Raw genomic sequence first — 15,894 nt, 5'->3', positions numbered from 1 at the left:
GAGACGCGGGACTCGGGGTGGTACATTCAAGTTATACTTTATGGTTGTTCAAAAGAAATAGATCTCTTGTTATAAGTATATCTCGTTAAACTGTGCCACGGGACACCAGCAGGAATTCTACAATGAAACGTGATAAAATACAGACCTAGTTCTGCTCTGCACATGAGGAGATGTGGCACCTGACTCTTCAGTATTATGCATCATAAAAAAAGGAAATAAATAGAACATGCATGTATCAAAGAGCTCCGTCCCAGTTCAGAAAAAAAAAAAATCCTCTCGGGAGCCTAGCTGTGAAGATGCAGTTTCAATCTTTTAATTTATTCATTGTTGTGTTCAGCTGGAAGAAGAAACGGAGAAACCAGGCTACAGTTAAAAGGATCCATCACTGCTTTGACACCTTGAAATCAGAGGAGCTGCTCAGATCCCAGCCGTGACGTGGGATTAAAGCACGCAGAGGACCCCAGCAGTATGAAGGGACGCTGGCCAGAAGCAGGCTGGAGGTGTCTCCAGCTTCATCCCCAGGCCTGGGAGGAAGAAGTCGTGGTTTGAAGAGTGATTGAGTACAGCAGAGACAAGAGCTGCCCGTCGGTCCTGGGCGTGAGGCAGGAAATCCTGCCTGCTCAGATGCTTGAGGATATCATCAAGAGACTCAGCAGCTACTGGACACGAGGGCAGTGCCGGCATGAGCAGTGCTGCTGGCGATGGGCCGGCCATCCCATGACACTTAACAGGCCCACAAACCCCACGGCCAGGGGGTTTGGCCAAAATCCCAACTGGGAGCCATCTACCTAGAAGGACGTGCTGTCTTCCCCGTGGTGATAGTGGGTGCCCACGCACGGCCCCCTCGCCACTACCTCCTGCCCGGCGGCAGCGCCAGACCTCTGCGCCAGGTGCAGGCCAGCGCTCTGCCCGCACCTGGTATGAGGACGCAATTGTGGCCTGGTGTTAAAGCTGAGGGAGTGTTGCCTACTTGCCTCCTGCCATGGCCCCTCCACCAGACCCACATCCCGTCTCCTCTACCCAAGACCTGATTTGCAGGCTCTCGTGGCCCGCGAAGGCTGCAGCCCACCTACTCACAGCAGAACCGGCAATGCTGGCACCAAGGGCACATACAGCTCTGTGCACTGGCTCCCACCACTGTGGTTTCATGTGCAGAGCCCAGCCTGCCTGCAGCTTCGCTTGGGCCATGAAACTAAGCACAACCTCAGGGCAATGCCCACCCCTGCTCCACCCCAAAAAGCCATGCAGAGCAGCTGGTAGCTCTCAGTTTTTCCAAGGCAAGGAAGCACCCGGGACAAATCTTGGCCAGTAAAATCAAAGTGCCAGTGGGCAGGATGGAGGCAGAAGCAGGGGGGACACCCTCTGAGGCAGGAATTCAGTACCTGCTTCTGGGCAGCAAGGAAAATCTGCTCTGCAGCCCTGCCCCGACTCTGCCCTGTGGTCCGCCTGCTCTCCCGGCGCTGCTGCAAGGCAGTGTCAGGAAGGATATTGCTGATGGCTAGCCCTAAGCAAGCGGGAATGTCTCCACTGCTGGCTCTGCAGAGATAGGCTGCCGATGGCATTCCCAAGCGCCCAGGTGGGGAAACTGAGGCACCGAGCTCTTACAGGCTTTGTCCAAAGGCCTGAGACCCCCTCACGTCTCCCACCCTGCCTTGTTGAGTGTTGGCATTGTCCCTTCCCCGAGGCAAAGGGTGGCAGGGGCAGGGAACGGGTGGCCCCTTCTCCTCCCAGGCACTGCCATCATCGTTGGCTTTGCAGAGCCTCTGCTCTGCCCAGGCCATGCCAGGACTGGGAGGGCTCACGGCTGCCAGGCCTGATGCCCTTCTTGTCCCCTGGCATGTCCCTGCCCTCCATCCTGGCAAGTTGTGGGCAGGGGGAGGCAAGGACATTGGGGATGATAAACAGGCAGGTTATCCAAAAGCAGGTCTAGGCAGCAAGGGGTATGGGTGGGTTGGTCCCCACGACTTCTCCTGACCCAAATCTCACAGCAGCTGCCCTCTGGGTCTAGGGCAATTGCCCCATCCATGGGAGGAAGAAAGCTCTGCAAGGGAGGAAGGGGCAGCCCTGCTCTGGTTGGTGCCATGTCCTTGCAGGCTGCTGGGATCCCTGGCCACGCTGCAGTTCGGGAGGGGGCTGCCCCTCGGGGGCCCTGCAGAAAAGCTTCCTGCTGTTTGGAGGGGCACAGCAGCACATGGGGAACACGATGAGGGGGACCTTTTCCGTGACCTAGGGCAGCCCTCGGCCCCTGCTGGTGGCAGCTTGGGAGCATCCTGGCCTGGCCAGTGTCCAACTCCAAGCTCTGGTGCAGATGTCAGAGCCTTCCCCCAGCCAAGGGGACTGCCATAGCTGGCAGCATTTCACTAGGATGCTGGGGCTGTCCTTGCAAAAACGCAACAGTCGTGGAAACCTTAGAGCGGCTGGGAAAGGGGCCAATGCCCAGCTGCAGCGCCCCCAAGGGAGCTGAGAGTGGGCGTGCTGAACGACTGCATAACCCTGGGGAGGACAGAGCCCAGGGCTACCTCAGAGCTGGGCATTGCCATCGAGTGGCCTTGGATGAACGGCGAGGACCCCGCTGCAGAGAGAGCAGGGGTTTGGGGTCACCCCAGATTGGCCCCCTGCAGCCCTGGACCCTGCGGCATGCAGGTGTGCCAGCATCACTGGGCAGAGCCAGCAGGCTGGGCGCCACATCCCCCTCCCCGTCGTGCGGCACCCAAGCCCTGCTGGGGCTGTGCAGATCACTCGGAGCGAGCACGAGCGCCAGACAGCCCTTGGCAGAGGTGGGGGGGCTGGTGCAGGCGTGGCAGTGGGGATGGGCGTCCTTTCCCAGCTATGGCCTGCTGCACGGGGCTGGCATGTGCCTCTGTGCCAGGCTGGCCGTCCCCTGTCCCATACCACCTCTGGGGGGCGCATTGCTTCACTGAAATTGTGTTGCGGCACCAGCTTTTGTCCCTTTCCCTGTCCCCTCCTGCAGCAAGGGCTGCTGCCACCTCTCCTCCCCAGTATCTGCTCAGGCATCCCCCAAAACATGGCCCTGCCACAACTGCTGTTTGGTGTGCAGCATCCCCCACTGCTCTCCCGCCCTGCGCCGCCCACAGTGCCCCATGCAGCCCCAGTGCCACATGTGCTGAAACACGGCAGGCTCCTCAACAGCCCTGCATCTGCACCCTGCCCTCCTTTGGCACCCCTGGGACCAGGCCTGGCTCAGCACCCTGTGCTGGACACAACAGGGGCCACAGCACTGGTGTCGTACCCTGCACCTAGGTTAACATGCAGGTCTGTGTCCAAGGACCCTACAGAGCCCCTGCTGAGCATCCAGGGAGCATATACAGTATCCTGTACCCAAAGACCTTATAGAGCCCAGCTGGCACCCAAAGGGTATCTTACAGGGTCCCTGCTGTGCCATCAGATCATATAGTAACATGCTCAGGACACTGAGGTGCTCTAGGAACAGAGGCCCTATGCCACCCAGAAACTATATAGAGCCCCTGCCAGGTACCCAGAGACCATACAGGGCTACAAGCAACATGAAGGCGTCACATCGTGCCAGGGGCTGGCAGCCTCAGCAGCACTGCGATGCTCCACGGGTGCCCTCCCAGACCAGGTGCCACTGAAGATGCCCCTGGGACCTGCTGTGGGCTACATCCCAGGAGGGCTGCGCCAGGTCCCTGGGGGCAGGCAATAAAGTGTGGGCAGCCACAGAGGTGCCAAACGTTTGCTCTGGCCATGCTTGCATAGAGGTAGCCGTGTTGTCTAGTGGTTAGGGGCAGAGATGAGGCCAGGGCAGGGCCTTGGGGTGCCCCGCACCCTGGCCGAGTGCTGGCTTACCCAGAGTGGGCTCTGGGAGGGACTCGCCCAGACGCTGGCTGGTGGCTGCCAATGACCCATGCTCCATGGCAGCCCTCAGCCTGTGGTTCCACTACATCACGCTCCTCCTCCAGCCCAGCCAGGGCCCCAGGATCCCAGAGGCTCTGGATCCAGCCCACCTCAGCAAATGCTGGCGATCCACAACGCCCAGAGTCCATGGATCCCTCCATGGCAGCATCCTTCTTTTGCGCTCCCCCCAGCACTGGCACCAAGATGCATCACAGGGAGCCAGAGGGCTATCCAGCCCCACTGCATCAGTGCGCCCACGAGAAAACACATATCTACAAAGGGGAATAAGTAGGGGGCCATCAGGAGGGGGCCCCATGGCCCCGTTCACATGATGTCATCCAGGAGGTTGGGGCTGGCCACCCAGTCGAGGGTGCGGGGCTCCGAAGCAGCCATGATCATGCACATGAACTGCTTGCCTGTCCTCTTGTCGATGGGGTAGATGGTCGTGGGGGTGAAACGCTTGTTGCTCTCCACGAAGTCACAGAGCTGCTCATAGATCTTGGGGAACTCGTGGCGCAGGAAGACACCACGGATGCGTAGCTCCCGCTGGATGTTGATGAAGCAGACCTCCCGCGCCTTGCGCCCTTCTTCACCCTCCTTGTCGATGTCCGCCGTGCCGGGTGGCGGGGTCAGGATCAAGGTCTCCATGTCCCGTTCCTTCTTCAAGATCTTCTTCTCGGGGCTGGATGAGGCTAAGGCCACCTTGGCATATTTCCTGACCGTCGGCACCTGGATCTTCGGAGATGGCCTCTCTGGCACTTTTTGGGCAACGGCCACAGTTACATTCAAGAGGAAACATTCATCAGGGTCATACTGGTTGCCAGTCTCCCGCAGCTCCCGAGCATATTCCCCTAGGTTATCCGAATAGCTCTCCAGCTCCCGCAGAGACAGGTATGTGGGGGACATCAGCAAGCTCTCCAAGCCAAACTGGAGGAAGTTCTCTGCTGAGCCTGAATTGGGGAAGCCCAAGAAGAGCACGCCACGTCCTCGGGAGAGGTAGCCCACCTTGGCGATGCGCGAGAAGGCTTTGTGTACCTCGGCGTTCTCCCGGCAGAACTGCAGCACGTGACGGCAGATGCTGCCAACGCGCCCATAGACGCAGCTCTCCTTGTGCGTGTCCCAGTCCTCACGGCGGCAGTTGCGGGAGCAGTAGTAGGTGTAGCAGCTGTGGCAGGACTTGAAGTAGAGGCAGGCGTTGAACATGGTCTCCGTCCGCCGGCACTTGGCATTTGAGCACATCATCATGTCATCCTCCTCGGCACTCAAGTCCGGAGAGCAGTTGTCCAGGTGCTTCTCAAAGCTGCCGCTGGAGACGGACGTGGGAAGCCCATGGCTGCCCCGCTCACGGCGAGGGTCACTGCAGAAGGAGCTGGGGCCTGGCTGCTCCTTCATGGGCCGGTTTGCCTCGGGCGTGCAGGCAGGGGCCTTCCTGACCTCTGCTTTCCTGGGGTGCCCTGGAGCGCTGCTGTTGATGAGCTTTTTGAGCTGGTCGGCGACGCTGCCTCTGTCACCAGCGCGGTGGCTGGGCGCTGGCTTGTAGTCAATGACCAGGTCAGTGATGAGCTCGTCCAGCTGCTCCAGGCTGCGCTGGCGGGCCGAATTGCTTTGGGCACTTTCTTTGGCGACAGGGTCTGGGTGGTAGGGCATGGCGTAAGGGCAGTTGCCCTCCCGCCCTGAGTCCAGCACGTCCCAGCTGGCTGAGCGTCTCTCGCTCTTGCCGAGGCCGTTGGCACGGATGTCATTGTCGGTGATGGTGATCTCCGGCGTGACGTACCAGGAGCGGCCCATGGGGTAGCGGCCACCGTCTGCATGCACCCTCTCGATGATGGAGTTTTCCGAGAGGGACAGGGCGGCGTAGCGCTTGGGCGAGCTGGACAGGTTGATTACCACTGGTTGCCGCCGGTCGTCAGGGGATAAGGCACGTTGCTGCTCTTGGGCCAGCAGGTTCTCGTAGCTGCGCCCGCGGAGCAGGGGGTCCTCCCGGCGGACAATGGGCGTCAGGATGTTGTCCCAGGATTTGGAGTAGTGCTGGCTCTCCCTGCCCAGCCGTGAGGGGTTTGTGCTGTAGCTGGCATGCCAGGAGGAGAGCATGGCCTCACGCCCAGGTGGTTGTGGGGCGAACCGTGACATCTGCAAAGTTTGGTAGGGCAGCGTGCTCCGCTCGGGGCAGTACCAGTCACTGAAGTGCAAGGGCTGGGTGCTGCGTGGATGGGGGCATGTCCGCGAAACGGCCTCCCGCTCGCGGTACTTCCCATAGTCCTCAGCGTAGAAGACCCTGGCGGAAGAACCAAGGGCAGGGTATGTCCTGGCATCCTCGGTGTATAGCGTTTTCATGGGAGTGCCACGCGGGTCATAGAAGCGAGGGTCATCTCCATAGAAAGCGTGGGCAGGGGGCTCCTGGATGGGGTAGCTCCGTGCCTCCTCCACGTACAGTGTCCGGGGTGGGATGGTGTGGACGTTCACTTTGGTTGGCTCCTCTGGGTAAAAGTGCTGCGGGGGTCCGTGGCGGCGGGGGTAAGGGTAGCTGGCGTAGCCGGAGCTCTTGAGGGGCATGGCCGGGCTGGGGCACCGCACGGGCTCCTCGGCATAGAAGAACTTGGTGGGGACGCTGGGGGCGGCGAAGGTCATGCAGCCCCTCTCGGGGTACTCCCTGTAGTCTCGCGAGGAGGGCACTGGCACCGTCTGGTACGCCAGCCCCCGAGGGTCTGCCTCGTAGTACTCGCCGGCGTAGGGCAGGAACGGGTGCTCGCCACTGTACGAGTCGCTGGGGGTGGGTGTGCGCGACACGGAGACCTGCCTGCTGCCTGGCACCGCCAGGCTGCGGGCCGTGCTGGGCGCTCGGGGCCAGCCCGGCGGCTCCTGCCTGCTCTGTGCGGCCTTGAGACTGCGCGCCGCATGCACCAGCACCGCCTCGTCCGGCTTGATGTCCACCCGGCACTTGACGTGGGGGCTGGCGGCCACCTTTGCTGAGCCTGGCACCTCCTCGAAGCAGTTGCTGCTGACGCAAAGCGGTGAGATGCGGCTGGCGCTGCTCCGCTGCGGCTGCAGCTTGATGGGGTGCACCTCGTTCGCCAGCGGCCTCCTGGGCACGTAGCCGCCCTCGCGGCGCGGCGACGGCTCACCACGGGCCGCCTCCCGCGACGCTCGCAGTGCCTCGCGCCCACGCCGAGCGGCCGGTGGCGATGCCGCCACGGTGATGGGCACCGGTGTGAAGGTGGATTTCACCCGGGGAGCGCTCTTGGATCGGGCTCGCCGCTTCGCCTCGCCCCGAACCGACGGCTCCTTGGGCCCTTCCTTCGCCGCCAGCGGAGCCCTGCCGGCGTAACCGTCCGGCTTTGGTGGAGCTCGTCGCCCCGGCGCAGGCTCAGGGGTGCCCGGGCGCAGGCCAGAGTGCTCCATGGCCACGGGGGTGCCCAGCTGGTCGTCGAGCGACTCAAGGAAGTCGAAGCTCCTGCAGTGGCGCTTGTTGAAGGGCTGCGGATCGCGGGGCAGGGATGAGGACATGAAGGCGTCACATCGTGCCAGGGGCTGGCAGACGATCGAATCCCTGGGGGCTGTGGAGGCCACCTTTATGTCTTGGTACACCGTAGACACCAGTATGTCAGGTGGGTCGGTTCGTGTCATCTTAAAAGTGACTCTTCTCTCGCCAGCTCCCCTTCAGAGTGCCTCAGAGGAAGGCAGCTGGCCCTGCAAGAGAACAGAGAAGGGGCCTAAATCCCAGCCAGGCCCGGCGGGGACCTCAGGGGAGCTGTGAAGATGCAGGATAAAACCCGATGCCTCTTGGCTCAGGGAGGTTTTTCTGACAACTCTTCTGAGCTGGGGGGATTAGGGGAGTCTCAGCTTCCGCGGGTGCTTTTAAGAGTCTGATCTTAGCTGGAGAAAAGCTGAAAAACGCAGTTCTGACAGGCTCAAAATCCAGAGCGCAAATAAAGACGACCAAACGAGAGGGCGCCTGCAGGCCTGCTGGGCACCCACACATGTAACAGGGCAGCAGAGAGTGCAGTCATCTCTATGCCGGGGAGAGGAGCCTGCAACCGTGGTGCACCTGCAGGTGCTTGGTCCCCAGAGCCAGGACGCAGGGCTCGTGCAGAGCCAGGGCCACTTTGGAGAGACCCAAGAACAGGCTCTGTCCTAATTTTGGGAGCCTGCAGGGATCCCCAGCGGCATCACGGGAAACAGCAGCTCCTAACAGGGTGGGGGGGACTCAACAAGGGGATTTCTTTCCTTAATGGATGGCGAAATTATGCCTGGCACCCCGTCGTGCCCATTGGAGTGGCCATGGGGCCTCCTGAGACCGCAGGCCTCCTCATCTCAGTGCACGCTGTACAACACCGAGAACCATGGGACATGCAGGGCAGCTGGGGAGCATTGCTCAGCAAACGGGGTCCATGAACGCCCACTGCAGTGGCCACAAAGCCCATGCAGCCTTGGGGACAGGGTGACTACCCTGCACTGGAGGAGCTGGAGCTGTGCCCCTTCCCCGTGTCAGATGCATGGTCTGGGAACACCTCTGTGGGGTCTTGCCTGCTTGTGGCCACGTTGCTCCCTGGGCCCCATCTGGACCAGCATGGCCTAACTAGAGAGGTGTTGTGGCTAGGGCCCCAAACTCCTCCAAGACATCCTCCATCGCTTCCCCACCATCCACGTTTTGCAGCAGACCAAGCCCTCGGGCCACCCCAAGGTGTGTTAGGAATAACCATTAGCTAGGAGCCTGCAGCACCCTGGCACCAGAAGGGCTCTGCTCACTCAGCACCCTCCAGATTTGCCTTCTTCAGTGTCCCAGCTGGTCCTGTGGCCAGGGGACACATCTCACATGGTGCATCGGGGGTGGGAGAGCAAGTAGGGGCTGGAGGCTGCAGCTCACGCAGTTTGGGCTGGATGCGAGATGGGCTGTGTTTATACAACCCCTCCTCCCCAAGACAGACCCACTTGTGGGTAAGGGGAAGACAATTGCCAGGCTTGGAAGAACTGCATCAGCAGGAGAAGCAGGGCAAGCCATTCAGCTCCTTTCCTTTCCTCCACTCCTTGCAGTGGAGGCCGGCACACAATAGCTCATGCCCATGGGTGACCCTGGGGCCCATGGTGGCACCCAGCTGGGGGTGGACACAGTCTCCCGCACACACACTCGTGCTAACACAGCACACCTGCCGCAACAAGCGCCTAACACCCCTGCTCCAGGGATGCTGCTCTGCAGCCCACGCCAAAGGCTGGTGTGCCCAAAAGCCTTGACTGTACAGCTCCATTTCTCCTCGTGCGATATAGCCGAGTGACAAAGGCAGGCATCCACGCAATCCAGGAATCCTCAAGCAGATACAGGGAGAGGACAAGGCAGTTTGCTCAAAGGATAGGGCAGGCTTCAGCCCATTGAGACTGGCTGGAGACCATAACCTGCCCAGAGCATACTTTCCCCACCAGGTGATAACCAGCCTGCTTTATGTCTCATAAGATCCTAAGGATAATTTTCTTGGCCACCTGGCCGAGAGGCCCAAGAGCATGGAGATGAGAGCTGGTCATCTCATAAATCCAGAAAGGTGCAGGGCAAAAGCCATCAAAATGCATTTCACTTTAAACAGAAGCAGAGGACCACAGGGAACGCGTTTGAGGGAGAAAAGGAACAGACTTTATTCAGCAAGAAGCAGCATCGACTACATGAAGGAGGCAAGGGTCTTTTTCACTTGTAGCCTCAGTTTCCAACTCTACCTTGATAAAGACCTGTCTTGTACTGAAGCTGGGATGGGGGCAGACCACATGAATTGGGATGAAGCTGGTAGGGATGGAAGAAAGCAATGGTGGGGCAGGGGTCTGTACCTTGGAAAGGGATTGGGGCATCCTGCAACCAGGAAAAGCTTGCTGCCAGTCTGGTAAAGGCCAGGAGTGCCTTTTGGGGTGCAGCACCTTCAGGTGTGCACGTGTCCCCAGCTACCTCCAGCATGGAGACAGTCCAGAGCATCTGGTGAAGCCAAAGCTTTATGGCCTGCATTGGAAATCTGTCCCCAGTGATGCTGGAGGTGTTTTTGGGAAACCAAGCAGTCCACAGGGGCCATGCTGGGCTCCATACTGGTAGTCTGCTGGGAGGAGATGGGGATCCAGCAGGAGCTGGGTGCTGGAGGAGGCAGGTTTGGCCCTGCACTGGCTGAGCGGCAAGGGCTCTGCTGGGTTACATGCATTTGGGCATGCTGGGCTGGAGTTGGGAGGACTGGAGTTGGGAGGACTCAGGAAGGTGAGCATCCCATGGTGGATTAGATGCCATCTCCTCCCCAAAACAGTGGTGCTGAGGCCAGAGGGGAAGCTCATCACCATGGCAGCCGGGCAGTTTGCAGGCAGGCAACCATGCTTTGGCCCGTGGTCCGAAGATCCTACCTGGTCTGGCGGCAGCAGGGATGGGGTGGGCGGGCAGAGCTGGCAGAGGGCCCTGCAGTGGCTCCATTCCAGCGCTGCAAAATAAAAGAGGCACTTGAGGAATCCGGGAAACCCCAGCACACACGGGCAGGCTACTTGGTACCAGCACCACCATGCCAAGGCCACCTGGGGCACTGTAACTCCAGCATGGGATGCCTGAGCAAAGGCGCCACTGCAGGGGGTGGCACCACACTGCTGTTGCCCAGGCTGTGGCCAGGAAGACCTTGGATTGGGGTCAAATGCCCCTGGGAGGCTCCTGCAGTGACATCCAACCCCAACCTCACTTAGCCAAACCAAACCCAAGCCCAGCTAGGCCACCGTGCACACCCCTGAGCGCATGGGCACCCTTGTCACACACACAGCCACACAGATGGGGTACGACCGCCCTCCTCATCCCCATCCCTCTGCAAGGCGCCCCAGAGGGCTGCACAAGGCCAGGGTGGCGGGGGAACCCACTCCCCGGGCGCGACAGCTCAGCCACGGTGCTGGCATCCCCAGCGCTGTGTAGGGTTGCCATGGTTTCTCCCAACTATTCCTTCTCAGCGCGGAGCGGCGTGGGTGCGGGGGACGTGGGGGAGGCTGGCGTTGCTCGTGGGCGCTGGAGCGCTGCGGGGGCTCCTGGGCGGGAGCTGGAGTTTTGCAGCAGAGCAGGGGGAGCACCCGCGTGTCCTCTGTGCCTGGGAGGGCAGGGAGGAGATGGCCCTGCTGACACCGCCCTTTGCAAGGACAGCACCCAGGGTCACACCGGCCATCGGGGTGTCTGCGCCCTCTTCCACCCTGCCCAGCCAGTGGGGACCCAGCTCTGCCTCCAAGCCCTGCCTGCCCTCTCCCTGGGCAGGCACTGATCTCCCTGCCCATGTCTCCGCAGCTGCCTCGCTGTGATGTGCCAGGGACGGAGCAAGCCCCTTGCCTGGCAGCATCACCCCCGTGTCCCCACCCTGGGAAAGATCTAGACGTTTGTCCCAGAGCTGCAGTGCCTCACATGTCCCCGCTGTTCGGGCTGCTGCTCCAGCAGGAAAGGGGCACAACAGGAACATTGTTCCCAAGAGCCAATTCCCCGCGTTGAATCCTACCAGAGTGCCCATGATGCCCAAACACCTCCAAACACAATCCCTCCAACATTCCCGCACCCGCGGGATCTCCACTGCCAGCACACTGTGCCAGGGCACCCCAAATCCCCTCCCTGGACCTGGGGCTGGCACCTGCCCTTTGCCTGCCCAGCAGCCAGCCAACATCACATTGAACAGTCCTTTCTGCCAGCACCCACTGCTTCGGGGAGGCCCAGCACCAGGAGCAGGACAGGCTGTGTGCTGGGCAAAGGAGCTAGAAACCAGGCCCACAGTGGGAAGGCACTGGGATGCAGTGCGTGTGGTGCTGGGGGCACCTCCAAGCCAGGTGCCAGGGCGGGGGGGGGGGGTCTCTGAGCCCTCCGTGGGCACTACCGTGCCCCCACGCAGCAGGGCAGAGCGGGAGCTGCTGCAGAGCGTGCTGCTCTGAGGACGCAGCACCTGGGCTTCTGTCTCCCGAGGGTGCCGGCTTGGCTACAAGTCGGGCAAGCACCGTTGGGTGAGCACCGCGAGAGCATCCCTGCATGTGATGGGGACAGCGCGTGACCTGGGCGGCACTGCCCTGAAGAGGGCCCAAGGGGAGGGCTGAGGAAGTGGGTCGTTGGCTGCGTGCAGCATGCATGGTGCATGCAGTGGGGCTGTGCACTGCACTGCCAGTGTGCACTGCACTGCCTGGGTACCTTGTGAGCACAGCAGCCCATGGGCACTGCCAGCACCCTGGCTGTGTGCTGCCTGGGCACTGCCTGCCCCGTGAGTGTGCTGCCCATGTGTGCACTGCACTGAGCACACTGCCTGTGTGCTGCCCCATACACACTGCCAGCACACTGCCCCCATGCTGCCAGCACACACTGCACTGAGCACACTACCAGTGCACTGACTGCCAGTGCACTGCCTCCAAAAATGGAGTACGCTGCCAGCCCACACCCCCCACAGGCACACTGCCTACACAAACAGTGCACTGAGCCTGCTGCCAGCACACAACCCCCCACGCTGTGAGAGCATGCTGCCAGTGCACGCTGTGCTGCACTGAGCTTGCTGTCTATACATAACCGCACGCACACAGTGAACATGACGGCAGTGTACACTGCCCTGAGCATGCATGTTGGCAGTGCACACTGAGTGCACTGCTTGTGCACACTCCCCTGGAAACATTGCCAGCACCCTGCTGCATCTGCACTGCGACCATACTGCTTGCTCACACTACACAGACTATTCTGCCAGTGCACTGCCTCACGTACACTGTGAGCACAGTGCCTGTGCATGCTGCAGTGGGCATCCTGGCAGCACGCATTAGAGTGCCGAGTCCCTGCACACTGCACTGGCCTGCACGCTCCAAGGGTGCATCAAGAGTGTACTGTCAGTTCACACTGACTATGCACACGCTCACCTGTGTGCGGCAAGCACACAAACCTCTGCGCACGCAGCACTGCCCTGAACACGTGTGCACACTGCCCCTCACTGCCCTGCCATGTACACGGCAAAAACGCTGCCCCACGTGCCCAGGGAGCACAAACTGGAGGCACCCACTCTGCAGCCCCATGTGTACACTGCCCAGCTGGTGCACACCGGCTACACACTGCGCAACCCATACACACTGCACATGTCTGCTGTGCACACACTGCTCCATGGGCACTGGGAGCACGGGCCCTTGCATACTACACTGCCACATGCACACACTGCACTGCCCTCACACTGCCCTGCAGGCCCCCTGCACTACATTACCCCCATGCACTGCACTCATACACTGCACTGCCCCCCACATGCACAATACACTGCCCTCACACACAGTCCACTGTCCTCCTGCCCCAACTGCAATGCCCCCCCACCCTGCTTCTCAACTGCACTGCCCTCTGCAAACTGTACACTGCCCCACATGTACACTGCCCTCCTGCCCCCCACTGCATCTATTCACTATGCTGCTCCCACCCACAACACTGCCCCTCTGTAGTGCACTGCCCCCTCCCCACAGGGAGACATTGCCCCAAATGCCCTCACACATTGCACTGCCCTGCCAACGGGCTGCCCCCAGCACTGTGGCCTGCCCCCTCTTTCAACACCCTCCTGGCCCCCGCTGCACGCCTGCACTGCACTGCCCCCTATGCTGCCCTCCTGCCCCCGCTGCACACCCGCACTGCACTGCCCCCGCTGCACTCCCGCACTGCCCCCTATGCTGCCCTCCTGCCCCCGCTGCACACCCGCACTGCACTGCCCCCTGCACCACCCTCCTGGGCCCGCTGCACTCCCGCACTGCACTGCCCCCTATGCTGCCCTCCTGCCCCCGCTGCACACCCGCACTGCACTGCCCCCTGCACCACCCTCCTGGGCCCGCTGCACTCCCGCACTGCCCCCTATGCTGCCCTCCTGCCCCCGCTGCACTCCCGCACTGCCCCCTATGCTGCTCTCCCGCCCCCGCTGCACTCCCGCACTGCCCCCTATGCTGCTCTCCCGCACTGCACTGCCCCCCGGCCCCGGCTCTCGAGGTGTCGCGGCGGCGCCGTCGCTGCCCCGGGCCCGCTGCGGCCGCGGCGCGGGGAGCCGAGCGCAGCCCAGCGGCTCCAGCCGGCAGCCGAGGCGGAGCGGGGCAGCGCCGGGGCCGCCACCAGCCCGCTCCCACCGCGGCCCCCGGCCCCGAGCCCCGGGGGGAGCCCGAGCCCTGGCGGGGATGCGGGGCCGGCCCGGGGCGCCGCCGCGCCAGGCCGCGGACCCCGAGGCGGGGGCCCCGGGGGTCCCCCCGCTGCGGAGCGGCACCGGGCGGCCCCGCACCCGCCGGGGCCGCGCACGGAGCTGAGCTGGGCCGGGCCGGCGTCATGGAGGCACCGGGGCGAGATGGCCCGGGGGGCTGCGGAGGGACCGCCCGGCTCGGAGAGGGGGGGGAGATGGGGGGATGACTCGGCCCGGAGGGATGACTCGGCCCGGGGAGGATTTGGGGGGGAAGGCCCGGCCCGGCGTCCCCCGGAGGGGCGGCAGGCCCCGGCCCCGGCGCCCTTACCTGCTCCGCGCCCGCCGCCCCGGCGGCCCCCCCGGCGCATCCCCGCCGCCGCCGCCGCCGCCGCTCCTGCCTGCGCTAGGCTCGGCCCGTCGCCGCCACCGCCATGGCTCGGCTCGGCTCGGCTCGGCTCCGGCTCGGTCCGCCCGGCACGACCCACCCCCGCGCTCCGCCGCGACCGCCCGGCTCCGCCGCTTGTTTTCCCATAAATACGGCAGGCGGAGTTACCGGCCGGGGCCGGGCCGGACCGGGACCGGGAGCCACCCACGGGCCCCGCCCCGTCCGGTTCGGCCCCGGTTCGGCTCCCCGCCCCGCGCTCCGCTCGGCCGCCGGCTCCGGCCCGGCCCCCCCGTGCGCACCGCGCGCTCACCGTGTCCCTCCGGCTGCCGTTCGCCCCCGCGCCGCTGGGATCACGGCGTCACCTCGCCGGTGGGGGACCCCCTCGGGCACGGTTCCCCCCCGCAGCACCTTCCTCCCCACCTCCAGGCACCTTCCCAAACCTGCCCGGGGCGTCTGGCCCTGAAGGAGCCCTTTCGGGGTGGCGGTCAGCAGCGCTGGGAGGGCGCTCGCCGGCCCGTGTGCGCGGGGCGCGTGCAGGCGCCCGGTGGGGCCCTGGCTGCCAGAGCGACCGTTTCAGAAGAAATACGAAGAGGTTTTAGCCATGGCTCGCACGCACCGTGTCCGATTCCCCATGGACTCTGCCCGTTCGAACCCCTTCCTCGCAGGGGTCTGCCCTTGCAGGCGGGCAAAGCGCCAGGCCCCCGGGGCTGTCCCCAGCCGAGTCTGATGTCCCGCGTGACCTTGGGCATGTCATGCCGGCCGAGCCCAGCGGTGGCCAACTGGGCAGCGAAATCCCTGGATAAGCTCCTCCATGAAACGGCAGGATTTTCCGAGATGCGAAGGGGCTGCCGTCTGCCCACCATGGGCACAGCGCCAGCCCCTCTGATGGCTGCAGGTCTGGACGGGGTCCTAGCATGGGGTCTGCATGGCCTGAGCCTCCCACCCCAGCCAGGGAAGTGCAGGACACCCCGGCCATGGTGCCCACCTCGATAACGCCTGCACCCCTGTGGCCGTGGGGGACACCCTCAGCTGTGACGCAAAGGGCATCCAACAGACAGCCAACTCAAACCACGCCGGATGCTTTTCAAGCTGTGATGTCTCCAATGCCCAGGTTTCTGCCTCAGTTTCCCCCATCTTCCACTTTCTCAAGTCTGGCTTCAGGCCCAACAGCCCTGCAGAGTCCCAGGAGGGACCTGCCCCGAAAGGCATCATTGGAGGCACCCTGGCACCTGACTGCGTGCTGAGAGGTGGCCTCTGCCAAGGGGTACAAGTGGGTCCCAGCTCCGGGGACCTGCCGGGGGGGGCTGTGGGGTGCCTGGGGTGGCCGATGCAGCTCCGTGTGCAGCGGATACCTGGGGAGCAGAGCAGGAGGTCTCCCTCCCTCTGCGCGTCTCTGCACTGTGGATGCTTAACGGGATTTGTTTGGCTTCAAAATCCTCCGGAGCCAAGAGCCTTTCCCTCCCTCCCAAGGTGATGGCAGGAGCAGTCTTCGCCTGCTTGCCTGCGTCT

The 15,894-nt window shown here is 62.9% G+C and overlaps 1 protein-coding gene across 3 annotated transcripts; it reads right to left on the bottom strand.

Annotated features, from left to right (window-relative positions):
• Window positions 1-21: 21 nt before the first annotated feature.
• On the bottom strand, window positions 22-14,730 carry AJM1 (apical junction component 1 homolog). Of its 3 annotated transcripts, none has more exons than XM_068914946.1 (3): window positions 14,696-14,730; window positions 10,234-10,307; window positions 22-7,560 (listed from the first exon to the last, which is right to left on the bottom strand). In XM_068914946.1, exon 3 carries the CDS (start codon window positions 7,495-7,497, stop codon window positions 4,198-4,200), a length of 3,300 nt encoding a protein of 1,099 aa, XP_068771047.1. In that variant the 5' UTR covers window positions 7,498-7,560; window positions 10,234-10,307; window positions 14,696-14,730; the 3' UTR covers window positions 22-4,197. The 3 variants fall into 3 exon arrangements, with proteins under 3 accessions (XP_068771047.1, XP_068771045.1, XP_068771046.1); XM_068914944.1 differs by lacking the exon at window positions 14,696-14,730 and adding an exon at window positions 14,329-14,425; XM_068914945.1 differs by lacking the exon at window positions 14,696-14,730 and having other exon boundaries at window positions 10,234-11,603.
• Between the last annotated feature and the right edge of the window lie 1,164 nt (window positions 14,731-15,894).

Source organism: Struthio camelus, chromosome 20 (assembly GCF_040807025.1).
Source record: "Struthio camelus isolate bStrCam1 chromosome 20, bStrCam1.hap1, whole genome shotgun sequence".
NCBI classification, from domain to species: domain Eukaryota; kingdom Metazoa; phylum Chordata; class Aves; order Struthioniformes; family Struthionidae; genus Struthio; species Struthio camelus.
The sequence above is the reverse complement of the archived record's forward strand: the minus strand, read 5'-3'. Positions and strand labels throughout refer to the sequence as shown.